Raw genomic sequence first — 26,691 nt, 5'->3', positions numbered from 1 at the left:
CCCTGTCCACCAGGCAGCTCTTGCACACGTGTGTGTCTGTGCCCCCAGAGCAGCTCATGTAAACACGTGTGACACCTGTGTCCCTGCACACCTGACAGCCCTTGTACACGTGTGTGTGTCTGTGCCCCCAGAGCCACTCATACTCACGTGTGACACCCGTGTCCCTGCCCACTTGGCAGCCCTTGCACACGTGTGTGTGTGTCTGTGCCCCCAGAGCAGCTCCTGTACACCCGTGTGACACCCATGTCCCTGCACACTTGGCAGCCCTTGCACACGTGTGTGTGTGTCTGTGCCCCCAGAGCAGCTCCTGTACACCCGTGTGACACCCATGTCCCTGCACACTTGGCAGCCCTTGCACACGTGTGTGTGTGTCTGTGCCCCCAGAGCAGCTCCTGTACACCCGTGTGCTCATGTGTGACAGCTCCTGCTCACGTGTGACACCTGTGTCCCTGCCCACCAGGCAGCCCTTGCACATGTGTGTGCCCACCAGTGTGACAGCTCACGCTCACACATGTTCCTGCCCACAGCTGTGCCCACACTGAGCAGCTCTTGCACACCCACGCCTGTTCAGGTGTGGGTCCCTGCCCTGCACACGCACGGGGGGAGCACACAGGGCAGCTCTTGCACACATGTGTGGCAGCTCCTGCCCGAACAGATGCCCTGGCACACAGGACAGCTCGTGCACACGCGTGTGTCCAAACCCACAGGGCAGCTCTTACACACACACATACACACACCTGTGCCCATAAATGAGCTCTTACACACACACCCACACCCATACACACCTGTGCAAATAAAGTAGCTCTCACACACACACATAGACACACCCGTGCCCATAAACCAGCTGTTACACACACACCCACGCGTGCCCACGCACACACACGCGTGCCCACACAGACCGAGCACCCCTTGCACATGCTTGCGCCCCTATTTGTGGAAGCCCTTGCCAAACCTGCGCGCCTGTGAACGCAGAGGAGCCCCTGCACACGCGTTCCAGCCCAGGAGGCACCTCTGTCACGCGCGTGTGCCCCTACGTGTGGCAGCTCCACGCGTGATCCCCGCACAGTGGGCAGCTCTGGCACACACGTGTGGCCACGGAGCAGCCCTGGCGCACGCAGATACACACGCAGAGACACAGATGCACGCACACAGACACGCAGCCAGGCACACGGACACACGCGCGGACACACACGCGTGCCCACGCGTGTCCCCTCGCCCCGCCCGTGCCCACGTGTCCCCCGACCCCGCCACGCTGCAGCTGCGCGCCGTCCCCGCCAGGGGGCGCGGCGCCCGGCAGCCCCTTCCGGCGCGGGGCCTGCCGGGAGTTGTAGTCCCGCCCCGCTCCCCCCTCCCGGGCCCGGTGGCCGCGCCCCGGTGCCGGTGCGGCGGAGGCAGCGCACAGGCGGCTCACAGCCCCTTTATTGAGGTGGCGGGAGAAAAAGCGGGCGGCGGGGCCCGGCCTCCCCCGCGGATCCAGCGCTGCGCACTCGCTGCCCGCCGCTCAGGCCTGTGGCGGGGCCGGGGCGGGCCTGGCGAGAGAAGGGAGGGCGATGGCGTGAGGGTGGCGTCCGCACGACTCCCCTCGCCCCCGCTCTGCATCCCTGACCCCCTCCTTTCTCCTGGCCACCCCCTCTCCCCCAGCCGCCCTCCCCCGGGTCTTGCAGCCCCACCCCGGCGCCCCTCAAAGCCCCGGACCCCATCCCCGCGCTGGCTCACCTGGCGGGGATCACGGTGACATAGGGGTGCCGGGCGGGGCTCTCCCCGCGGGGCAGCGACGGGCCCGGCGGGTCCGAGGGCAGCGGCCGCTGCGGCGGCGGGGGCTTGGCTGCACCTGGGGGCTGCAAGGGCACGGGGTGTCAGAGCCGGGCGCTGGGCCGACCCCCGCCCGGGGGGCTCGGGGGGCTCGGGGGGTGGCGGTCGCCCTGCCGCCCCACACGCGGGTGCCGCTGCGTTACCTGGGCGCTCGGCACAGGGTCTGCGGGCAGCGGGCGTGTGGGGGGGGGCGGCCTGTCCGAGGGGGGGGCCTGGGCAGACAGAGACGGAGGGGGACAGTGAGACGGAGGGGGACAAGCGGGGCGGCACGGGGAGCAGCCGTGTCACAAGTCCCCGAGAGCTGGAGCGCAGCCGGACATGCAGCGGGGCCGGGGTGGGCTGGGGGATACCTCCCCCCGCTGCCCGGGCATTACCTTGGGCACAGGGTCCGGCGGGAGAGGCCGGGAGGGCGGATCAGGCCGGGCTGAGCCGAGGGCAGCCGGCTGCGGAGAGAGGGAGAGGGGGGACAAGCCATGCAGCATGCGGAGACCCCCCTCCCGCCAGGCAGAGACAGAGAGCCCCCCTCAGTGCACAGCCCCGGCTGGGACGGGCTCCAACCCTGGCTGTGCCAGGCTGCTACGGGTGGGACGCCACGTGTGGGACGCTCTGAGCACCCCAGGACCGGAGAGAACTACCCCCAGCACCCCCATCCTCACCTTGCTGCCGTGCATGACCTGCAGCTCCGTGGCCTGGCGCCACTGCGGGGGCCGGGGACGCGCAGGGGGACCTTGGTTGCTGCCCGGCCGGGGTTCTGGCTGCGAGATCCTGCAGGGGAGACACAGCGTGAGACCGACCCTGCTCGCTCTGGGCACTCGGGGGAACCCGCACGGCGACCGAGCGACACCGACACCAGCAGAAGCCCAAGAGAAACGAACCCCTCGGCGCCGGAAGATGCGACACCCCGCACCCCGGGGCTGCCCCGCACCCCACGGGCACTGCCAGGGGAAGAGCGCAGCACCGGAGGCCTTGCGAAGCAGGACGGCTCGGGGACAGCCCCACGCCCGGGCGCCGGCGGTGACGTTACCCACTCCAGCCGTCTGCGGCTCCGGGACCCAGGAACCGCACCCGGGTCTCAGCACTGTGGGGAGAAGAGTGGGGGGCTCAGCCCGGGGCTGGGGGGGCGAGAGGAGCCGCGGGGATGTGGGGTGACGGGGCCGTGACCTGCACTGGGGACGCACACACACGCATGGGTGGTCACTGCGGGGACACGTTTGCACACGCGTGCTCACGTGCCAGGGCACACGCATGCAGGATGGAGCGTGCCACCCACGTGCCACGTGCAGAGGTGTGCGTGCCACCCGTGTCGCAGCACGCAGGAGCAGAGTCGAGCAGGCCACCGGCGTGCCACGGTGGATGCATGCAGAGGTGTGGCGTGCCCAGCTGCGTGCCGTGGCGCATGCGTGCAGAGGCCAGCGTGCCACCTGCACGACACGCGTGCGGAGGGTTGTGTGACGCCCGCGTGTCACAACACACGTGTGGAAGTGAGTGTGTCACGGCACACGCATGCAGAGGTGAGCGTGGCAGCCGTGTGCCGCCGGTGTGCCTCGGCACGCGCATGCACAGGCGAGCGTGCCAACACTCACGTGCCAACACCCACGTGCCCCCCACACACCCCCGGTGTGCCCCCCTGTCCCCAGTACCTGTACTGGCAGGAGGTGCCTTTCCCAAGCTGGCAGAGGTGCTTGTGCAGGCCGGCACGGCGGGCACGGCACAGCCCCAGTGCCAGCGCCAGCCCCAGCAGCGCGCTCAGCAGCAGGGCCGTGGGCAGGGCGCTTCCCTCTGCGGGAGAGCAGCACGTCAGCCCCCGCCGTGCCCGTCCTCCCCCTGGCACCCGCACAATGCCCCATTCTCTGCGCTCGCCTCGTCCCTCACCTCGCTCAAGGCCGGCAGGGCCGCTGTCCTGGCTGCCCCCCACGCCGGGGCTGTCACAGCTTGGGGGGGCCCAGCCCCGCTCGCAGTGGCAGTGCCCGTGGTTGTTGCACACCTGGGTGGGTGACACCAGCTCAGCTCAGCTCCTGAGGGGCAGGTCCCCGCTGCCAGCAGCCGCTCCCCAGCCCCACACTCACCCCGTGCCCATGGCATTTGCTCTGGCACTGCTGGTCACCCAGCATGGAGACGTTCTGGCACTGGTGCTGGAGGCACACCTGTGGAGGGTGGGTGTCAGCACTGGGAAACTCGCCCCAGGCCCTTCCCTCTTGTCCCACTGCTCACCTTCCCGGGGCCACAGGTGGTGCCAGGCAGCACCATGGCTGCATCGGCCACATCCTCATCCCCGGGCAGGGTGGTCCCCTGGCAGAACCCTTCTGGGCTGTCCCCAAGGGACCTGCCACGCTGGCACTGCAGCATTCCACAGCTGGTGTCCCTGCAGGGACAGAGGGGTCAGGGCAGGGGGCACGGCAGGGGGGGCATGGAGAAGGATGGGGACCTCACTCACTGCTGGGTGCAAGTGACATAGGAGCCGTTGGGGAGCTGCCCGCAGTGCCCACGTTCATCCCCTCTTGAGTTCAGGGCAGCCATGCAGGAGCTGGAGACAGGACTGGCACCTGCAGCGGGGGCAGAGACCCTCAGCACCTCTGCTTAGCTGCCAGCACCCCACCCTGGCACTGCTCTACCTGGCCCCAGCAGCTGCTGGCACTGCCCCTCGTAGGTGGCACAGGTCCCGCTGTAGCAGCGTGCCCGCCCGCCGGCGCAGGGCTGCCCGTCCTGCAGGAACGTGTCCGGGGGGCAGCGCGGCGAGACCCCGTCACAGAACTCGGGCAGGTCACACTCGCCCAGCAGCTCCCGACACACGTGGCCAGCACGGCGCAGCTGTGGGGGGACACGGTCAGATAAACGGGGTGAGTGGGGGGGACACGGTCAGATATAAATGGGGTGAGTGGGAGCACATGGTCAGATAAACGGGGTGAGTGGGGAGATATGGTCAGATAAATGGGGTGAGTGGGAGCACATGGTCAGATAAATGGGGTGAGTGGGGGGACACGGTCAGATAAACGGGGTGAGTGGGGGGACATGGTAAGATATAAATGGGGTGAGTGGGGGGACAGGGTCAGAAATGGGGTGAGTGGGGAGACATGGCCAGATAAACGGGGTGAGTGGGGGCACACGGTCAGATAAACGGGGTGAGTGGGGGGGACACGGTCAGATAAATGGGGTGAGTGGGGAGACATGGTCAGATATAAATGGGGTGAGTGGGGGGGACATGGTCAGATAAACGGGGTGAGTGGGGAGACATGGTCAGATAAACGGGGTGAGTGGGGAGACATGGTCAGATATAAACGGGGTGAGTGGGGAGACATGGCCAGATAAACGGGTGAGTGGGGAGACATGGTCAGATAAATGGGGTGAGTGGGGGACTCTCCCACCACCCAGTGTGCCCATGGCATGGGTGCCCATCCCCACGCACCTGGCAGTCCTCGCAGCAGGCATCCTCAGTGGCACACACGGCCCCTGGCATCAGCTGGCAGGAGCTGCTGTTGCAGCAAGGATCTGTGCACTCCTGCGGTGGGGGGGCTGCAGTCAGCAGGTGCCACCAGCGCCCAGCACCGGAAACCACCCTGCCAGCCCCAGGCACCCCTGGGCAGAGCCATGGAGAGATGGGGTGGCTCCAGGGCTTCAGGCCTACCCAGAGCCCCCCGTACCACGCTGAGGCCGCAGTCGCATTCCTCGCCCAGCTCTACGAAGTGGTTCCCACAGGTGGGGCTCCCTGTCAGGAGCTGGGGCTCGGGGACGTTGGAGAGGCACCAGCCCCGGCCCTGCTGCAGGCTGCGCTCCAGGTCCTGCCGGCTGCAGTTGCTGAAGCTCAAGCCAGGCGTCAAGCTGCAGAGGGAGGGAGGGGCTGTGAGGTGAGGAAGGGGCTTGGCCCCAGCCCCCCGAAGGGCTGCCCGCTGCCCTCACCCTGTGGGCGGTGCCATGATGCAGCCGCGGTCGTGCCGGAGGTCGCCGCAGTCGCAGAGGCGCCCGGCGCTGTCGTGGCGCATGCCCAGGTTGTGCCCCAGCTGATGGGCCACAGTGGAGGCCACCACGAGGACGCTGACCGAGTGGTCCTGTGGGACAGGAGGGTCAGAAAGTGCAGGTGGTGGGAGGATGGGGTGGGGGGACAGAGGTACTGACCATGCTGACCCCCCCGGAGCGCGTGGGGGAGCACACGGAGGCTTGAGTCGACATCCCCACTGAGACATCATCAAAGTGGGCACCCCTGGGGAGCGAGCACAGGGGGGTTGGGGGACTGCTGCGGCCTCGTCCCCCCGTCCCCACCCTGTCCCCCACTCACGTCAGGAGCTGGGCGTTGTCGTGGGGCAGCCGGGGCAGCAGCTCCTCCCGGCGCCAGCGCAGGAACCGCTCCAGCACCGCCCGGGCGCTGCCGCCCGCCGCGATCTTGTCACCCTCGCTCCAGACCTCCACTGCCAGCAGGGCCACCCGCACCCCCAGCGGGCGGAAGAACTGGGGGGGCACAGAGGGGTCAGAGCCCCCCCAGCACTGCAGGGGCACGGCCGGGCGCCGGGCTGGGGCGGACAGACACGACGGCGACTCACCACGTCCACCTGGTTGGCGATTTCCAGGGCCCGCGTGTGAACGCGCTGCAGGTTGGGGTAACGCTGGAACTGGGGAAATGGGGAGAGGGGTCAGAGGAGGGGCTGTGGGAAGGGCAGCCCCTGCTGTGGGGACACTGCCCAGCACTCACCGCAGCGTGGTCCACCACCATCACCAGCTCCACAAAGTGCTGCTGTGCCGCTGCCCGCTTGCCCTGGGGACAGAGAGGGGTCAGAGCGCTGACACACGGACACTCCGTGGGGCAAGACCCATGGGTGACCTACCCTCTGTGGCCAGGGCGGCTCTGTTGCCTCTGGCCCAGGGTGGGCGCCCTGCCTGCAGCTCTGGGGGTCCAGCTGAAGGTGGGATGCCATGTGCTGCCCTGGCGGGCTGCTGGTGTCCGGCTCCAGAGTGTAGCTCCTGGTGTCTGACAGCCAGAGGCGGCCGCTGGGGAAGGACAGAGGAGCTGGGATATGGAGCCCATCCCATCATCAGCACAGTGGGAGTGAGCTCACAGACCACTGGGCTTGGGGGCTCACCTGAGTCCAGCGCAGGCACACAGGTTGGCCCAGGAGCCGGGGAAGCCCTGCACTGTTCCCCGGTAGCAGCAGTGCTCCTGCAGCAGAGAAGGGAGCTCAGGATCCAGCCCCAGGCTGGAGTCCCCCTGGGGAACGGGGACAGCCTGGGGACAGCACAGGTGACAGCCATGCTGGGGGCCATACCTGCTGTCTGTGCTCCTGGATGACCTGTGTGCCATCGGGCAGGTAATAGAGCAGTGCCCCAGTGCCCTGCACCAGCTCCCTGCCAGAGACTCGTGTCACCCACAGCAGGAACCCCCAGCTCACCCTGCCCTGAGCACAGCCTGGCAGGAAGGGAGGACTCGGCACCTCCCACCCTGCCGTGGGTGCACCCTGGGGCCCCCACCCCAACTGTGCCATGGATGGAGACAGGGAATTAGAGACCCCCACTCTAAGTGCAGCACGGATAGAGGCAGAACCCCAGCTCCCAGGAGGACCCCCACCCTTGCATGGCTCCGGGAGCCCCCTCCCACACCCTGCTGAACCACAGACTCACCAGTTTTGCTCCAGCTCCAGCAGCAGCCGCATCCCCTCCAGCTCCAGCAGCACTGTCAGACGGGCGGGGAACCCCCCCTGGCACAGACCAGGGGTTAAGGGGGCACCCCCTGACCCACGCCGCCCCACACCCACGCACCGTGACCCGCCCGGCCCTGGCGCGTGCCCGGAGGGAGAGGTCGGAAGGGATGCCCTGCCCAGCCCGCAGGAAGCGTCCCTCCCTCCCGGCCTCATTGTGTCGGGGAAACGGGGGGTTGGACCGAGCGGGGCCCCCACCCCGTTCCCCCCGCTCTTCCTGCCCGGTGCAGCGCTGCGGAAATATGGGAGAGCCTCCCTGAGGCTGCAGGGTGGGCTGGGCCCTTCCACCCCACCCAGGAGGGGCGCGGGGTGGGTACCCCGACCCACAAAGGTCCCTCCCAGCATCAGGAGGGGAAGGGGGACCTGCTGAGGGCCCCCTCCCCACTGCTTGTGGGACACAGGGAGTTCTGGGTGCTGGGAGCCCCGGGGATGTGGCAGCGGGACACTGCATGTCCTGCACTGAAAAGAGGGCAGGGGGGAGGTGGCAGGGTGCAGGCACTGTCACAAGGGTGGGGGGCACTGAAAAGAGGGCAGGGGGGAGGTGGCAGGGTGCAGGCACTGTCACAAGCATGGGGGACACCAGGGATGTGGGCGGGGGCTCACCTGGGTGGCTTCGGCCAAGCTGAGTGTCCGGTTATCCCCCAGGACCCACGGGGTCACAGACCAGGAGTGTCCCAATTCCTCACTGTGCTGCTGCTGCTGCTGCAAGCTGTCACCTGCACAGGGTGACACCACCGTGTCACCCAGCACAGCCAGACCCCCGCGGTCACCCAGCACAGCCCAGACCCTCCCAGTCACCCATCACACCCTGATCACCCACCAAAGTCCCGTCACCCAAGGCATTGTCACCTGCTGCAGCCCCCCAGGACAGGTGGGAAGCAGCGACAGGGACCCCCACGTTCACCTCCCAGCAGAGGCTGTGGGGAACCCCCCGTTTGGGGGCTGCAGGAGGATGGGATGGGCTGCTCGGCCAAGCCTTGCATCACCTCGGCCGCCTGCCCAGTACAACCAGCACAGAGACTGGGCAGGGCTGGGAGCTGGACTCGGCTGACTCAGACCCTCCCTCCCGCCAGCTTTTGGGGAACCCCTGCCTGCCCAGGGCCCGCGGATGTGGTTTGGAGGGAGCACCCAAACCCGGCTCTGCACGGCCCCAGCAGCCCGGGGAGCGCCGGGGCAGAACCGCGGGACCGGGGGAGCACCGAGCATCCCGGGGAAGGGGCACCGAGCATCCCGGGGAGGGGGCACCGAGCATCCCGGGGAAGGGGCACCGCGCATCCCGGGGAGGGGGCACCGCGCATCCCGGGGAAGGGGCACCGCGCATCCCGGGGAGGGGGCACCGCGCATCCCGGGGAAGGGGCACCGCGCATCCCGGGGAGGGGGCACCGAGCATCCCGGGGACGGGGACCGCACGTCCCGGGGAGGGGGACCGCACGTCCCGGGAGCGCACCGAGCGTACCGGGAGGACACACCGGACATCCTGAGGAGGTGACAGCGAGCTCCCAGAGGGGCTACGACTCCCGATCCCATCGCGCTCCTCCCGGGCCGCTCCCTGGGTATCCCCGCGATGTCCCCACCGGGGCCGAGCCGCGCTCCCCACCGACCCCCGCATCCCGCTCGGGACCCCCGCTCACCTGCGGCGAGCAGCAGCCCCGCGGCGAGCAGCAGCCGCGGCCCCATCGCCGCCGTGGCCCCTCCGGCCGGTTCCCGTCGCGCATGGCCCCGGCACCGGCACCGGCACCGACCCCGCCCGGCCCGGCCCGGGGGCGGAACTTCCCCGCCAGCCCCGCGGCCCCGTTCCGCTCCTCCGGCACCGCCCAGGCCGGGGCGGAGCGGGGGAGGTTCCCTGTGCGCCGGGCGGGGCTGGGGGTGGCTGTCGGGAGCCGGTGGTGCTGCTGCCCGGGGGACCCCTCCCCATCCCGAGAGCCCGGCCCTCATCATCCCGTAAGTGGAGACCCCCACCTTCACCTCCCGGGGGAACAGAGGCACCCACCTTCACCATCTCATGCTCCGGAGACCCCTCCTCATCATCCCGTAGAGTGGAGACCCCCACCTTCACCTCCCGGGGGAACAGAGGCTCCCACCTTCACCATCTCATGCTCCGGAGACCCCTCCTCATCATCCCGTACAGTGGAGACCCCCACCTGCACCTCCCGGGGGAACAGAGGCACCCACCTTCACCACCTCATGCTCTGGAGACCCCTCCTCATCATCCTGTACACTGGAGACCCCCACCTTCACCACCCGGGGGAACAGAAGCACCCACCTTCACCATCTCATGCTCTGGAGACCCCTCCTCATCATCCTGTACACTGGAGACCCCCACCTTCAGCACGCCGGCTGGCAGAGCCCCCTGCTGCCATCCCCCAGGGCAGGAGAGACCCCCACATCACAGCAGAGACACCCCCCTCACCAGCCCGTGCTCCACCACCCCTGCCTTTATCTCCTCGTGCAATGGAGACCCCCACCTTCATCACCGCAGGCAGCAGAGACCCCCACCCTCCTAACCCAGACACCACCCGGCCCCACCTTCACCTTTTTAAAACCAGATATAAGTGAGGAGACTGAGAGAAAGATTGTGGCTGGTTTTTATTTGTTTTCTTCTTTCTTCCAAGTGACTGGTCCTTGTCGAGGGAGGTTGCTTCCTTGAAAGCTTTCTTCCCCTTTTTTTTCCACACGGAAACTTTTGATTTTATTATGAAACACTACCATCCACGAAAAGGACTATTTAAAGGAAAGAAACATATGGTAGTTCCCTTCCTCTATTTATCAGTGTTTGATTTAAGTAAAAATTAAGTGTGGCACGGGTGCAAAAGTAAAATTTTAGAATTCTAGATGAGGGGTCCAAAGGGGACAAGCTGGAGGAAATTGGGTGTGCCTTGTCCTTTTTCTCCTTCTTCATGCCCTCCATGTCTCACTGTGGTGTTGGCATTTTTCTGTTGGTTCAGGCTGGGGACACACTGTCCAACGTAGGTGACAGATATTGTCACGTTCTTGTAAATCCAGCCCAGGGAGTTTCTGGTATTTAATGTTTGTCACATCCCACTGAGGGCAGAGCCCCACACGCTGCCCTGCAGGACAGAGCTGGGCAGGGCAGACAGAACATGTTGTAAATAAACAAAAATAAACAACCTTAAAAACCAGCACAGACGAATTATGACTTTTTCTTTGGCAGTGGGGCAGAAAGACAGAGACTTTTACAATCTGGGAATCATCAATACCTCAGATTCCGACATATTTCTGTGTGGAAGAGGTTTTACAGTGACTTCTGTGAGCAGAGAGGTTTGAGAAGAAAATCCATGTTTACCCCTGAAAGAATTTTCCACCGAGGTTGTTGACATAGAAACCAAGAAAGAAAGAAGGATAAAGAAGAGAAACCTGCAACTGCCTCCTCCAAGAAACACTTTGTTTATCTTTCCTGACCAATGAGTGAAGTGTAAATTTGTGAGTTTTGTAAGAATGTAGAAAAAGCATGCTAGAATAAAACCAGCTTTGAAGCCTTCTGAAAATGGAGTGTGCTGCTTCGTATTTTCTCTGTCTCAACTACGACATTTCTGCACTTTTGCAAACAAGTATTAAACATTCATGGTCTACAAGTTACACAGTTCCTCATTAATGAGTATTAATTAGTATTTTCTCTTCTATTGGTTAAATGATTCGCTTCTCATGCTAATTAGGGTCGAGTGTTCTCCTTTTGGGTCGGTGGGTTTCTTGACTCAGTGGTCGTGATCTTCCCTTGCTGCAGTTAGCCACTTTTCCCTTTTGGATGATTCCTGGCCTTGTTTGCTCCTCTCCATCTCGTGGCTCTGTGGCCAAATGTCCCTGGTCGGTGTCTTCAGTGTCCCATGGGCTCTGGTCCCCACTGATTTATTGGCTGAAGTTTCTTCTCTCCACAACTGCTGAGGCTTATTAAAGCTCTAATTACTGAGATGTAATTACAGAATTTCTCTGTTTGGAAGATGAACATCAGGGTGAGCAGCACCCATGTCGAGCTTTTGCTGGGTCTGAGGTTCTCAAAGAGACACGAGCAGTCGTGGATTGTTTATGTTGGAACTCAAAATGTCCCTCAGATGTTTTTAGAGGTTCCAGGCCCAGGTCAGAAGCATTTGAGACCCTGGCAGGCAGCTGGAAACAGCTGTGATTTTGAGTTGGAGCCATGGGATGAGTTACCAACTTTGGAGGTGGAACAAGCAGTCACAAAGGGTTAGATAGTATGGTAAAAGTAGTTACAAAACAGAGGGGAATTTTTTTTTAGTATTGTACAGGGGGGTTTTAGCATCTGTCCAGGAGGATTTTTACTTTGTACATGGGGGTCAGAAGTTCTAAGATGGAGGAAAGTGGGCTGATCCTGTTCTTCCTCCTTCTTCTTCCTCACCTCCATGTTCTTGGTGATGTTGGCACTTATGGATTGGTTTAGAGGAGAAAATCACCTTTTAATATAGGTAGTAGGTATTGGGGGAAAACTATAAACATGTAATATGTAATATATCATATAAAAGATAGCAGCAGCCCTGGGCGAGGGCAGAGAAGATGTTGTGATGGTTGATGATGATCCTTGTACCCCGCTTCAGGGCTTTTTATTTGTAAAACACCCAGTTAGCTAAAAGCACAATTCTAAAACATTCTTTCTACACTGATCTGAACTTGATTCTGATGTGCGAAAGTGGTACAAAACTAATACAAAAGCACTGTCAGTTCTTACCTAAAACACTATGCATATATTAATATCTATTTATGAAAATATACTGTTTTCTTACTTTAAATTTATCTGAATAATTTTATCTATTTATGTGAGTCATTCTATCTATTTAGGCATGTCATTTTATCAATTTTATGTGAGTAATTCTATCTGCTCTAGTGGCAGGGTTCTGCTATGTTTTCTTATGTCTAGGGCTAGGTTGCTTAAATTTTAACTAGGCCTTAGGGCCTTTATTAGTTAATACAAATTCTTAAGCCGCTTAAAATATATTTCTACTTACTTAAAACCTAAAACTTAAACTTACTTAAAACTGCAACTTACACTTCTATTTAATTAAAACTTAAACCTACACTTCTACTTCATATCTATGTGTCTTAATATAATTTAATTTCTCTGAAGGCTTTAATTCAATCTGAGAGGAATATTGGATTTGTCTTTACAAACAAGCTGTGGGTCTGCTGATAGATAAAACCAGGGCTGAGAGATAAAAGGAATAATGGGAAGGATTTCACTGATTGATGAATGGAAAGAGATATTTGATTTTACAAATAAACTTTAGGTTTGCTGATAAATGAAATTGGATATTGCAAGGTACGAAAAATGAATATTATATGGTTCTATGCAGTATGTATTATGTTATATTGATTAGTTGTGCTTTTGTAGTTAAAATGAAGATTTTAGTAGTTAAAAAAATACTCTGTATGTGGGGGGGAAGTTTTTTGTCTGTTTTTTTTTTTTTTTAAATTAAATACTAGCTTCAAAGAACACCTAAATCTTCCGAAGGAGAAGAATTTATAGCTTCTGATGAGAAGAAACTAATTTCTTCAAGCCTTGCTCAAATTCAAAGACGCCAGGTAGATTAAAGGAAACAGTTAACATACAGCAGAGTTTCTTGTTTTAAATAGAATGTATACATAACCATAAAAGATATATGAATATGCAACAAGTATATTATTTTAAAGGTAATTCCTTTGTTCACAAAACATGCTTTTCACCACTTAGTATCCAAAAGCATCCAAACGTCCGTAATTCTTTGCCTTTTATTATCTTATAATTGTCCTAAGTCTAAACTTTATTACTTTAATTGTATTACTATTTTAATAAGCATGTTATTATTATTAAACTTGAAAAAATTAGCGTTTTTCACAAAAGGTGACAGAAACGACGGGAGAAACCCCTAAATTCTGTAAGAATTAAAAATTAAAAAGGCGGGTTATACATTGGAGGAGAATCTTTGGTATCAGACGTTTTGGCAAGTCTGTTCCTCTCAAGTTCCTCAGCCATAGGGAAAGGGAGAAGGGGAATGTGGTTCTTTGCTCTCAAGTTCCTCAGCCATGGGGAAAGGGAGAAGGGGAATGTGGTTCTTTGCTCTCAAGTTCCTCAGCCATGGGGAAAGGGAGAAGGGAAATGTGGTTCTTTGCTCTCAAGTTCCTCAGCCATGGGGAAAGAGAGAAGGGAAACGTGGCTGGGAAATTGGGATAAAAATTGGAGAGACCCAGGAGGAATGCCCCATTGAAGCGACAGGCCTCTCCCTTTATTTGAACAAAGTAAAAGGACTCCTCTGTCTTCTTCTTGGACATGAACCGCTGATGTTTGTGGCTGGGAAATTGGGATAAAAATTGGAGAGACCCAGGAGGAATGCCCCATTGAAGCGACAGGCCTCTCCCTTTATTTGAACAAAGTAAAAGGACTCCTCTGTCTTCTTCTTGGACATGAACCACTGATGTTTGCGGCTTCATTTCCCTGACATTTCTTCCCCTCTCTGAGGACCTCAGAGAAGCTGGCAGCAGAGCGCAACCGAAACCGCCGGGCCCAACGGAAACCGGGCAGGGCCTGAGCGTGGCGGGCAGCACTGCGGAAACCCTCGCTGGCTCTGCAGGGAGAACCAGGAGCCGTGGGCATGGGGCCGCCGCCGGGCTCGGGCCGAGCCCCGCGGGGCCGGCGCGGGCCGGGGGCCGGCGGCGAGGCGCGGGGGTTCGCCCGCAGCCTGGGCGGCCTGGCGCTGGGCCTGCTGCTGGCCGGCGCCTACGGGGCCCTGGCGCTGCTGGTGCAGGGCCACGGGGCCTGGCACTGCCTGGGCGCCGCCGTGCTGCTGGGCGCGGGCGCGGGCCTGGGCATGGCCTTCTCCAGCAGGGCGCGGATGCTGGTGCTGCTGGCGCTGCCGCACTTCTTCACCCGTGAGCAGCCGCGGGGGTGCCAGGGGTGCCCGCCACTGGCTGAGCAACGGGAGTGTGTGGGAGGCCGAGACAGGGAAAATCCCAAACTTTCTGTGCTGAAAAACACAGGCTATAAAGCCGTAAAAATAGCTTAAAAATTTATTAAAAATGTATTAATAATACGATCAAAAATTATGTATAGATTAGTTATAGATAACATATTCGTAAGATTATAAATTATATATAACATATGAATAATAATATTAAAATTATATATAGATTAGTTACAGATAACATATTAATAAGATTATAAATTATATATAACATATACATAATAAGATTAAAAATTATATATAGATTAGTTATAGATAACATATTAATAAGATTATAAATTATATATAACATATTCATAATAAGATTATAAATTATGAATAACATATTAGTTATATATAATGTATCAATAATAAGATTATAAATTATATATAGCAGATTAGTTACATATAGCATATCAATATGAAATCATAAATTATATATAGCAGATTAGTTACATATAACAGATTAATAATAAGATCATAAATTATATATGGGAGATTAGTTATAGATTAGTTAGAGACCCTAAAGCCATTAAAAAAGCTTCCAAAATTAATTAATAACATATTAATAATAAGATTATAAATTACATATAGAAGATTAGTTATAGATAATATATTGATAAGATTATAAATTATATATAGCAGATTATATATGTAACAGATTAATAATAAGATCATAAATTATGAATAACAGATTAGTTTTATATAACATATCAATAATAAGATTATAAATTATATATAGCAGATTAGTTACATATATCATATCAATATTAAATCATAAATTATATATAGCAGATTAGTTACATATAACAGATTAGTAATAAGATCATAAATTATATATAGCAGATTAGTTATAGATTAGTTAGGGACCCTAAAACCGTTTAAAAAGCTTCCAAAATTAATAACATATTAATAATAAGATTATAAATTACATATAGAAGATTAGTTATAGATATCATATTAATAAGATTATAAATTATATATAACATATCAATAATAAGATTATAAGTTATGAATAACAGATTAGTTATATATAACATATCAATAATAAGATTATAAATTATATATAGAAGGTTAGTTATAGATGACATGAATAAGATTATAAATTATATGTAACAGATTATATATATAACAGATTAATAAGAAGATTTAAAATTAGATATTACAGATTAGTTATATATAACATATCAATAATAAGATTATAAATTATATATTACAGATTAGTTACATATAACAGATTAATATTATGATCAAAATTATATATAGCAGATTAGTTATAGATAACATATTAATAGTATTATAAATTAGATATAACAGATTAATTATATATAACAGGTTAATAATCAGATTATGTTATATATACCAGATTAGATATATATAACAGATTAATAAAATTATTAATTATATACAGCAGATTAGTTACATATAGCAATTAATAATAAGATTATGAATTATGTATAACAGATTATATATAACAAATAATAAGAATATGTTATATATAATAGATTAGTTATATATAACAGATTAATAAGATTGTTGATTAGATATAGCAGATTAGTTATATATAACAGATTAATAATACAATTATAAATGTGTCGTTTAAATAGGAGTGGGTAATATCAACTAGCAGAAAACTTAGAGTTTAAAGTTTTAAAATAGAATAATATATATAAAAATAAGATAAAAATTTTAAGGCAGTAGCTAATCCTTCTTCTCCACCTTCTTCATAAGTTTAAGTCATATTTTATAATTAAACAAAAAAAATCACATTGCAAAACACAAATTATTAGTTATTGAGTTAAAAATAAAAATAATTTTAGTGTCATTTCTTAGATTATTTTTCCTTAAAAGACCTTGTAAAAATAGAAACAAAACCATTTTGTAACTTACCAGTAAAATACTGTAGAACTCACTGTCATATAGATAAAAATAATGAACATCTAAATCCAGATGTGAAATACCATCTTTCAATCCCAACCCTGACAGAAACAGAGCAGTGAAATAACCAACACCTGTGGTGCCCCGTGTGGGGATCAAATTCACGGCCTTCAGATTATGAGATATTGATTATTTCCTGGCAGATTATGTGATATTGATTATTTCCTGGCAGATTATGAGATATTGATTATTTCCTGGCAGATTATGAGATTGATTATTTCCTGGCAGATTATGAAATTGATTCTTCCCATCAAATGATGAGACTGATTTTTCCCTGGCAGATTATGATACTGATTATTTTCTGTCATATTATGAGGCTGATTCTTCCCTGTCAGATTATGGGATTGATTCTTTCCTGTCAGATTACAAAACTGATTCTTTCCTGTCAGATTATGAAACTGATTCTTTCCTGTCAAATTATGAGGCTAATTATTTTCTATCAGATTACAAAACTGATTCCTGTCAGATTAGAAAACTGATTCTTTCCTGTCATATTATGAGACTGAATCTTTAGTGCCAGATTATGAGAATGATTCTTTCCTGTCATATTATGAGATTGATTTTTTCCTGTCAGATTATAAAATTGATTATTTCCTGCCATATTATGAGACTGAATCTTTCCTGGCAGATTATGAGATTGATTATTTCCTGGCAGATTATGAGACTGAATCTTTCCTGGCAGATTATGAGACTGAATCTTTCCTGTCAATTTATGCAACTGATTATTTCCTGTCAGATTATGAGACTGAATCTTTCCTGTCAGTTTATGCGACTGATTCTTTCCTGTGCAATTATGAGACTGATTCTTTCCTGGCAGATTATGGGACTGAATCTTTCCTGTCAGATTATGAGACTGATTATTTCCTGTCAGATTATGAGACTGAATCTTTGCTGGCAGATTATGAGATTGATTATTTGCTGTCAGATTATAATACTGATTCTTTCCTGTCAGATTATGGGACTGATTCTTGCCCTTTCTTCGCAGGGGAGGGGAAGGTGCTGATCATGATGCTGGCGCTGTGCCTGACCGTGCAGGGCCCTGGCACCAATCTCCTGCACAACGTCTCCCAGGTCGCCAAGGCGCTGTCATGTGGCGCTGAGCTGGCCCGAAACCAGACGGCCGAGCGGCTGCAGCGTGCCAAGGAGCCACTGCTGAGTGAGCAGGGGCCTGGGGGAAGGTGGCGGGATGGGAGAGGCCCTTCCTGGGGCTACCCTCACTCTTTGGGGTGTGCTCGGGTGTCCCCTCTCTCTGCAGACGTGCAGAAGAAAATTAAGGATATCGGCCAGAATGCCAAGGTGCTGGGTGACCGTGTCCGTAAGTTCGTCCGCTCCATCATGGACTCCACCAGACACGTTGGTGAGCGTTGGAGCCCTGGGGGTGTCCCCAGCCCCAGCACCCCTTACCCTGCCCTCAGACCATCCCTGTCTCCAATGCCCGCTCCCTGCCCACAGCCCGGGCCCTGCGCAATGTTTGGCTGTGGCTGTCGAGGGCCGGGAGCATCTGCAACCGTGAACTGGGGGACCCCAAGAGCAGATGCTTTCGCTACATGGACAAGACCAAGGACAGGTGCGAGCGCGCCTTCCCACTCCTCTTCCACTTCTGCTACGTTGTCCTCAGCTTCAAGGCCCTCTGCGGCATGATGAGCACTTGTGAGTCCCTGTCCCTCTGCCACGGGGGGCTCATGGGGTGATGGGGCAGGTCTGTCCCCATCATGGGGGCCCAGCCCTACAGAGATCCCCCTCTCTGCAGTTGCTTTCACGTTCTGCACCATCCCTAAATTCATCCAGACCTTCATCCGGATCAACGTCGCAGCCCGTGAGTATCCCACTGCCACGTGGGGCTTGGGGGTTGTCATTGTTTTGCCTGAGGGACATCTATGGAAGTGATACAAAGCTTTTAACCACTCTCCCTAAATAAATGAAAAAAAAAGACTATTCTAAAAGTTTATAAAAGTATTTAACTAACTAAAATTTTATTTCTTTGCATTATCAGTAAGAAAAAAATTTATAATAAGAAGAAAAGTGTTCTAAAAGTTTTGTTCTAATTCTGATTACTCTTTCTTTAATTTACTATTAATAAATTTTTCTTTATACCCTTTTAAAGTTTTAAACCTACTTTACCTTTCCCCTAATCCTACCTCACAACAAGAAATAAGTACGTTAGTAATTATCCAACACCAAACCCACCATGCTCTTTAGTACATTGACCAAAAAAATCTCAAATTAACAAACCCAAGCCACTTCATGGATCCTTTTCTGTGCCCCTCTTCTGGTTCTGGCTGCAAAGCATAACACCTTTGTCACCTCTGCAGCCCTCACTACTGCCCTGAACCGTGTCCGCGCCGAGTTTGAGTTCAACATCTCGGTCGTGCACCACTTCAGCGTCAACCTCAACGCCAGCAAGAGCCTGGGGGAGGTGTCTGCCGATATGATGGAGGCCGTGAAGCAGCACATGGAGCCCTACCACCATGCCCTGGAGCTCTTCTCCTACGTCTCCTTCTTGGCCATCCTCTTCTTGTGCTACTGGTGAGTAGCGCTCTGGTGACCCATGGGGACGGGGACGCAGCGTGCAGGTGCTCAGCCGCCTCCCTGTGCCCGCAGCGCCGTGCGCTACCGGCGCCGCTACCTGCGCGACGACACCTTCGACAACGTTTACATCACGCGGCGCTTCGTGGAGCTGGACCTGCGGTGTGCAGAGCAGGGCAAACCCACCGTGCTGCCCCTGTCGTCACTGGAGAGGGGCCGCTACATCCCCCCAGGTCGGCCCCAGCCCCGAGGGGATCCCCCAGGCCGACCTGAGCCCCCTGACACGGCCTCACGGTGCTCCCGTGGCCGTGCAGGTGCGCTGTGGCTGTCAAGGAGGGAGCGACGCCAGTATGGGCTGCAGCTCTTTAGCTTCCTGCGCCATACGCTGCTGGGGTTCAGCATCATCCTGGCTGACTACGGCATCTTCTGGCTACTCGGCCTGTTCCGGCACCAGCTGAGCGCGGAGATAGTTGCCAAGGGTGAGCAGCACCCTTGGGTGCCCTGCTGGCTGAGGGTCAGGGCTGTGGGATGGCCTCAGGGCTGAGCTGCTTGCCCACAGCGCCGTCGACCATGACCATCAGTGTCAACGGGACGGGCTACACCAGTGAGATCTATAAGGATCTGGTCTCTGCCTTCAACGCGCTGCAGGAGGGCGAGGTCTCGGTGCTGTCCCAGGTGTGCCTCATCGAGCCCGTGGAGCCCGACCACAGCACCTACATCACCATAGGTGTGCAGACCAGGGTCACTGCACCCTCAACGACCCAGGTGGATGGGGGGGTGTAGGGGGGTGCCCCCCTGCTTAACTCGTTTTCTTCCCACCAGGAATCCTGTACGGTATCTGGCTCTTCATCTCCATCTTTGGTTCCTACATGGCACGCCTGCGCCGGGCAGTGTGTGCCGCCTACTTCCCATCCCGCGAGCAGGTGAGACCCCTCCTGTGGGTGTGTGTGTGTCCCTCTACACTCCCTCAGTCACCAGCTGCCCTCACCCCATCCCCTCCATGCCAGGAGCGCCTGGTCTTCCTCCACAACATCATCCGGGCACGGCGGGAATGGGTGATGTTTGCCCTGCGCCAAGTTGGCACCCGGCGCTTGGCCGATACTGGGAAAAGCAGGTTCTTCCTTATCCTCATCTCCAGGTAAGCTCTTCCAGGAGATGGAAAAGGCCAGCACCATCCCCGGGGGTCTGTGGCAAGGACCTCGGGGATGGCATTGCCCCGTGGATCATTTGCTCTGTGCTTGCAGGTTCCCTCTGCTAGCTCGCCTCGCTCGCCGCTTGGGCATCCAGCGCAAGCACTGCCTGACCTGTGGGATGGCAGAGCAGCCGGATTTCACTGCCTGCATCACACCCAACTGCACAGGCAGGAGCCCCCACAGCTCGGGCTCACCCTCCCCAGAAAATTCCACGTTCCCCCCTGACAGCCCCATTTTCCACAGGGCTGTATTGCAGCGAGTGCTGCAGAATCCTGAACACCTGCTCCGTCTGCATGGCCCCCCTGAGCTCCCCGGCCTCTGGGGATGAGGAGATGTGAGCAGAGGGGTGCCGGGGGCCTGCCCGAGCCCGGGGGGCTGCAGCAGGGGTGGGTGGCTGCAGCTCAGCCCTGCCTCTGTGCCCCCGCAGGGACTCCAGTGATGAGGAGACACCAGGGCTGTGGCTGGGCACTGAGCGGGCGCTGCGGGGCCAGGAACGAGGGCGGCGGCTGCTGCAGCGCATCAAGGACATGATCGAGGGCTGGAGGCTCCCCTTTGGAACGGCGGCCCGGCTGCAAGAGCAGCTGCAGGAGAAGGAGGAGGAGGAGAGCGAGCGGCTGCTCTCCAGGTGAGCACTGGCTGTGCAGATGGCAGTTCCTCCTTCCCTTCCAGCCATGGTGTTGTGTGGGTATCCTCAGTTCAGTCAGAGAGAAAACGGAAAGTTTCTAACCAGGCAGAAGCCTGGGAAACAGTTGAGAAAGAATGTTCAATCAGAGAGAAAATGGAAAGTTTCTAACCAGGCAGAAGCCTGGGAAACAGTTGAGAAAGAATGTTCAATCAGAGAGAAAATGGAAAGTTTCTAACCGGGCAGAAGCCTGGGAAACAGTTGAGAAGGAATGTTCAATCAGAGAGAAAATGGAAAGTTTCTAACCAGGCAGAAGCTTGGGAAACAGTTGAGAAAGAATGTAAATAATTCTTTATTTCTCCTGTTGTTCACATTGTTTATAGATAGGTTCTGCCACTGTGTGTCATTCACTGCACACCAATGGTGTGATATGTTCTCACTTCAGGACCAATAGAATGGGTGTGGATGATGCTCTCTATAAAAAGAGTGATATATTTGAAATAAATCACAGTTCTACTCTCAGCCTTCCGAATTGGAGTCCTTTCATACCCTCCTGCCCCAACGGCGTCAGTGTTGCATTACACATTTCTCTGACTTAGAGATGGAGTAGCTGAGAGATGTTTTAAAAATTCGTTTTCAGTCTCATGAGAAGGGTGAGACAATACAGATGTTATAATTCACATTATCAAAATCAGAATTGCAATATCCTATAAGTGTTTTTTAGTCTATCAGCTTTAACCATGCCACACTATATATACCTTAAAAAGAATAATCTAAAAATTACCCCTCATGGGTCCTGCCACAAAGTATCTTTTATAGTTTTATTTCTGTGATTATTTAATCTTATTTGTAAAGCCATCCTTTAGAACTTGTTTCTAGTCCAATATCTCTCTCAACGTCTGTCTTATCTACAATATTTCTAAATAAAAATTTACCTCAAAATTTACATATGGTTCACACGCTATGTGCACCTTCTGTCAAACTTTAAAGGTTTTCTATAAATTTAAACTTTAAATATTTCCTATAAATTCTAAAGTTCTGTCAAACTTTCTAAATTTTCTACATTTAAAATAAATATAGAAAACACATTTTCTGTATTGATAAATTTTCTATAAATTTCTGTAAAATTTTCTATAATTAAAAAATGCTAAAAAATTTCTATGCATAATTTTCTATTAAAATTTTTCTATAAATTTCTACAAATTTTTCTATAATTAAAAAAATTGCTAAAAATATCTGAAAATAATTTTCTATTTAAAAATTTCTATGCAATTTCTATACATTTCTATAAAAAGCTTTCTATAAATTTCTACAAGATTTTCTCTAATTAGAAAGTGTGCTAAAAATTTTTAGAAATAATTTTCTATTGAAAATTTTCTGTACATTTTCTATAAATTTCTATAACATTTTCTAGAAATAATTTCCTGTCAAAGATTTTCTATACATTTGTACAATGACAAAAATTTGCTAAAATTTTTTTAGAAATAATTTTCTATTAAAGTTTTTCTATCTATTTCTATACATTTCTATACGATTGTCTATAAATTTCTATAAAATATCCTATAAATCCTTTTCTCTTTAAAACTGCTTAAAATGTCCATAAATTTCCATAAAACTGTATATAATTTTTTTAAAAAATTCAATTTTTTTATATCAAAAATGCTCTATACATTTTCTATACAATTTTCTCTAATTTTTTTAAAAAAAACCTCAATTTTTTAAATGAACGATTTTCCATGAACAATTTTCAACAACATTTTCCAATCCATTTCCCACCCGCTACAACCGCTGGTCCCCGACGCTTGTCTCCCCACCTCCAGCCGCGACTTTGACGATGAGGAGCAAGCGGTGGGAAGGGATGAAGAGCTGCAGGAGGTGCTGGTGGTGCAGACCCCCAGCCGCGCTCCCTCTCCGCTGGAGAATCCCACCGACATCAACTCCGTGGGAGAAACTCCCCGCGCTCGGAAACGTCCCAACACGAGTGAGCTCCGCTGCCCGGCACCGCTCCTGTCACGGCCCGCGGGCGGCGGCAGCGGTGCCCACGCCGTCCTCCCCACCCAGCCCTGAAGCGAGTGGTGGTCTCGGTCCTGCCCGCCCCGTGGAGCCGCTTCCTCTGGAGCCAGCCCCATGAGTTTCGCTGCAGAAAAGCCCTCCTGGGAGCCGGTTTTGGGATGCTCCTTGGCCTCGGTGAGCGTTGCGGGAATCAACGGAAATCGTCGTTTTGAGGTTGTGGGAATTGTTGAAAATCAGGGGGTTTTGGGCAACTGCGTCGGTGAGCGTTGCGGGAATCAACGGAAATCGTCATTTTGAGGTTGTGGGAATTGTTGAAAATCAGAGGGTTTTGGGCAACTGCCTTGGTGAGCGTTGCAGGAATCAACGGAAATCCTTGTTTTAAGGTTGTGGGAATTGTTGAAAATCAGAGGGTTTTGGGCAAGCTGTAAAAGAGAGGCAGCAACTGCCTCGGTGAGTGTTGTGGGAATCAACGGAAATCGTCGTTTTGAGGATTTAAGGTTGTGGGAATTGTTGAAAATCAGAGGGGTTTGGGGCAACTGCCTCGGTGAGTGTTGCGGGAATCAATGGAAATCGTCGTTTTAAGGATTCGATGGTTGTGGGAATTCTTGAAAATCAGAGGGTTTGGGGCAACTGCCTTGATGAGCATTGTGGGAATCAACAGAAATCCTTGTTTTGAGGATTTAATGTTGTGGGAATTGTTGAAAATCAGAGGGTTTTGGGCAAGCTGTAAAAGAGAGGCAGCAACTGCCTCAGTGAGCATTGTGGGATCAATGGAAATCCTTGATTTAAGGATTTAAGGTTGTGGGAATTCTTGAAAATCAGAGGGTTTTGGGCAAGCTGTAAAAGAGAGGCAGCAACTGCCTCGGTGAGCGTTACAGGAATCCATGGAAATCCTTGATTTAAGGTTGTGGGAATTCTTGAAGATCAGAGGGTTTGGGGCAACTGCCTCAGTGAGCGTTGTGGGATCAATGGAAATCCTTGATTTAAGGATTTGATGGTTGTGGGAATTCTTGAAAATCAGAGGGTTTTGGGCAAACTGCAAAAGGCAGGCTACAGAGACAGCAGGGGTGTGATTAGAGATAAGTACTAGATATAAGATTTGTCAGCAGAAAAGTTGTGTGAGGTGTAGAAAGTAAGGACAAATAGAGCAATGGTCCTTAATTCGGAAATAATTTGGGAAAAAAAACTTTGGGAGAAAATGGAGGGGAAAACAATAGAAGATTTAGGACAAAAAATAGAAAAATAATAAATAAATAAATAAACAAATAAATAAATAACCTATTAAATAATAATTAATTAAATAAATAATATATATATTAAATATATAAATTAAATCAACAATCAATCAATAAGTAAATAAAATTATAATATCCCAAATTATTTCCAAAGTAAGGACAAATAAAACAAAGGTATTAATGCCTGGCTAGAATGACTCCTTAAACTACATAAAATTATATCTAGAGAGATTTTAGGAAGTTCTAAGCTTAATAATGGAGCTCTGTGCATTGTGTTTTAAGGCCTACAAGCAGGTATTGTATTCCAAATAAGCGAGCATTGTTTTAACCAAAGGTATGAGTGCTTAGAGTGGTTGGATAGAACTACTGTCAATATGCTTTTGCTTTGTGTGATTGGTTAAAAAACTTTTAAATGAGTTGTAACATTGAGTTCTTTGGCTGCTGCCTGGAACGTGAGCTGCTGGCATCTTCCCATTGCCATAACCATGTAATGAAACCGATGCTGGAAAAGAAACAGCTCGAGACGCATTCCTCAGCAGTCCCATCCCGTCTGTGATTTTGTACATAAAATAAAAAAAAATTGTACATTTTGTACATGTTGTGACACTGCACAGTGATGTGCTTGTTTGTGTTGAAGGGCTTTAGGAACTTTCTTAGGGGCTTTTTTGGGTTTTAGGTGTGAGGGTTCTGGGAGATTTGATGTTAGTCTGCTTAATAATTTGAAAAGTGGTGTAAGTTTATCAATGGTGATCTCTAAAATTGGCCTGATCTAATTGATTTCTTTTAAATCCTGTAAAGTGTTGGCATTGGTATTGAGTTGCATATTTTGTGGTTTGCTTGTTTTGTTATTTGTAATTTTAAGTATTTTTAAGGTGAGATTTTTTTGGACTTTTGATGTAGAGATTTCTAGTCTTGTGTTTTGAAGTCCTGTAATTATGCTGTCTTGAGTATTTTGTATTTTTTTGTGTGTGTGTTGGGGTTGTATTGGTTAGATTATCTATGTAATGTATGATTATTGTTTGTGGATGTCTCTTTTGAGCTGGAGATAAGGTTTGTGTTACGAACTATTGGCAAATTGTTGGTGAGTTTTTAAGTCTTTGAGGAAGAATTAGGAACATTGGAAGAATTGGAACCTTAGGAACGTTAGGAAGAATGAGGAACATTGTTGGGTGTTGCAGGCCTCTGCCACCTCCTCATCATGCCTCTGGACCTGTCAGAGACACAGAAGGTGAAGCTCACCTGGGGGCTGACAGGTGAGGATGGGGCAGGGATGGGGCTGAGGTGATGGGGACCATCAGAAGCCCCAGGGGGTTCTCTGTGGGACCACGGGCTCATCTCTCTGCTCTGCACAGTGGTGACTGCCCTGGGCTGGGCCACGTCCCCCCACTTCCGCTGTGCCAACCTGCTGATGGTCCCCAAATTCCTGGGAAAGGAGGGTCGGCTCTACGTCGTCTCCTTTGTCTTCGCTGCCATCTACAACGGTAGGGTCCCCCCATATCCCTGTGTCCCCCCAGTGGGCTCCTGGCAGCTGGAGGGCTCTGAGCCACCCCTGCTGCCACCAGGGCCCGGGGCCAACCTCTGGTACAACCTGATGGAGACGAAGCGCTCGATGGAGTGCGTGGTGGAGCTACAGGTCAACCACACGGGACATCTGTGGCAGGCATCGACAGCCCCCCTGCGCCACGTGATGGAGGAGCTGGTGGTGAGGAGGGCTCTGGGGCAGGGGGTGAGGGCGGCCAGGGGAGCGGGACCGAGCCTCTGCCTGTGTCTGTGTGTGCCCCGGCAGAAGAGCGCGGAGACGCTCAACACCGAGATGCAGAACATCTCCCAGGCCTTCGTGCAGCTGAACGAGCAGGTGGCCAGCCAGGAGGGCTACGACCTGAGGCAACAGCCCGAGACGGGCACGCAGCCAGCCCGCAGCACCCAGGAGATCTATGAGACAAAGACCAAACTTCGCTGTGAAAGTGAGCGGGGTGGACGGGGACTGGCAGCACGTGGGGAGGGGGCTGCCCCAGATCCCAGTGCTGAACCCACAGGACACCCTGCTTGGGGGCGTGCCAGTGGGGCTGGGGCTGAGCAGGCAGCTGAGGGCTCCTCCTGTCCCCCAGCTGTGGTCCAGAGGGGCCTGCAGCGCTGCACGAAGCAGTTCCAGCACATGTACAAGAAATGCATTCAACAAGTGACCATGCCCCTCGTCAAGCACTTCATCTGCCTGCCCATGCAGTTTGGGTTCCTCTGCCACTCGGTCAAACGTAGGTGACCCTGACCCCGTGCTCCCTTGGAGGGGCAGATCCACTTCTGCCCCTCAGCTGTGGCACCGTCCCTGTGCCATCTCTGCAGTCATGAAGCAGTGGTGTAAGAAGAACATCCCCGTGGATGGGAACTTCGGGCAGATGTATGACCGGGTGAACAGCTCCGTCAACAGCCTCGGCCAGGAGTTCAGCGCCAGCATTGCCTACCAGGTGGGTGCCTGGGCGCCCTGTGGGTGCCTGTCCCTTGTGCCCGTGGCCCTGTCCTGCCCCATGGCCCCTCTGCCACAGGAGGAGCATCACAAGATGCTGGTGGGCACCGAGGTAGCGGAGCAGCTGAGGAAGGAGGTGACCTCGCAGCTGCGGCAGGAAGGCGCCCGCCTGGGCCTGGCCGTCTCCTTCTTCCGCCTGCTGCTGTCCTTCACCTTCCTCTTCGTCTTCTTCTCGTGAGCCCTGGGATGGTCAGGGGGTGGGGGTG

At 52.8% G+C, this 26,691-nt stretch overlaps 3 protein-coding genes across 3 annotated transcripts in view; 2 read left to right on the top strand and 1 right to left on the bottom strand.

Moving 5' to 3' along the window:
* Positions 1-1,401: 1,401 nt before the first annotated feature.
* On the bottom strand, positions 1,402-9,235 carry ADAM15 (ADAM metallopeptidase domain 15). Its single transcript, XM_077789402.1, has 25 exons — positions 9,125-9,235; positions 8,097-8,209; positions 7,417-7,493; positions 7,065-7,143; positions 6,882-6,958; positions 6,627-6,789; positions 6,494-6,556; positions 6,345-6,413; positions 6,083-6,252; positions 5,923-6,007; positions 5,707-5,855; positions 5,451-5,628; positions 5,216-5,308; positions 4,425-4,620; positions 4,247-4,355; positions 4,024-4,174; positions 3,879-3,956; positions 3,685-3,796; positions 3,453-3,591; positions 2,837-2,890; positions 2,469-2,577; positions 2,187-2,255; positions 1,956-2,024; positions 1,717-1,838; positions 1,402-1,529 (listed from the first exon to the last, which is right to left on the bottom strand). Exons 1-25 carry the CDS (start codon positions 9,168-9,170, stop codon positions 1,502-1,504), a joined length of 2,598 nt encoding a protein of 865 aa, XP_077645528.1. The 5' UTR covers positions 9,171-9,235; the 3' UTR covers positions 1,402-1,501.
* Positions 9,236-14,089: 4,854 nt separating this feature from the next.
* Positions 14,090-22,783, top strand: DCST2 (DC-STAMP domain containing 2). Its single transcript, XM_077789304.1, has 15 exons — positions 14,090-14,366; positions 17,361-17,531; positions 17,631-17,732; positions 17,828-18,025; positions 18,126-18,191; positions 18,688-18,901; positions 18,977-19,134; positions 19,216-19,380; positions 19,461-19,628; positions 19,724-19,824; positions 19,909-20,039; positions 20,146-20,261; positions 20,338-20,428; positions 20,522-20,719; positions 22,537-22,783. Exons 1-15 carry the CDS (start codon positions 14,090-14,092, stop codon positions 22,781-22,783), a joined length of 2,403 nt encoding a protein of 800 aa, XP_077645430.1.
* Positions 22,784-25,162: 2,379 nt separating this feature from the next.
* DCST1 (DC-STAMP domain containing 1) overlaps positions 25,163-26,691 on the top strand; it is a 3,127-nt gene continuing 1,598 nt past the window's right edge. Inside the window, exons 1-7 of the mRNA XM_077789303.1 lie at positions 25,163-25,217; positions 25,317-25,445; positions 25,527-25,666; positions 25,751-25,928; positions 26,073-26,216; positions 26,305-26,426; positions 26,505-26,659. Of these exons, the coding sequence (XP_077645429.1) occupies positions 25,163-25,217; positions 25,317-25,445; positions 25,527-25,666; positions 25,751-25,928; positions 26,073-26,216; positions 26,305-26,426; positions 26,505-26,659 (923 nt within the window). The remainder of the gene's footprint in view (positions 25,218-25,316; positions 25,446-25,526; positions 25,667-25,750; positions 25,929-26,072; positions 26,217-26,304; positions 26,427-26,504; positions 26,660-26,691) is intronic.

This window comes from Lonchura striata, chromosome 33 (assembly GCF_046129695.1).
Source record: "Lonchura striata isolate bLonStr1 chromosome 33, bLonStr1.mat, whole genome shotgun sequence".
NCBI classification, from domain to species: domain Eukaryota; kingdom Metazoa; phylum Chordata; class Aves; order Passeriformes; family Estrildidae; genus Lonchura; species Lonchura striata.
Note: the sequence above shows the minus strand (reverse complement) of the source record. Positions and strands in the feature narration are given on the sequence as shown.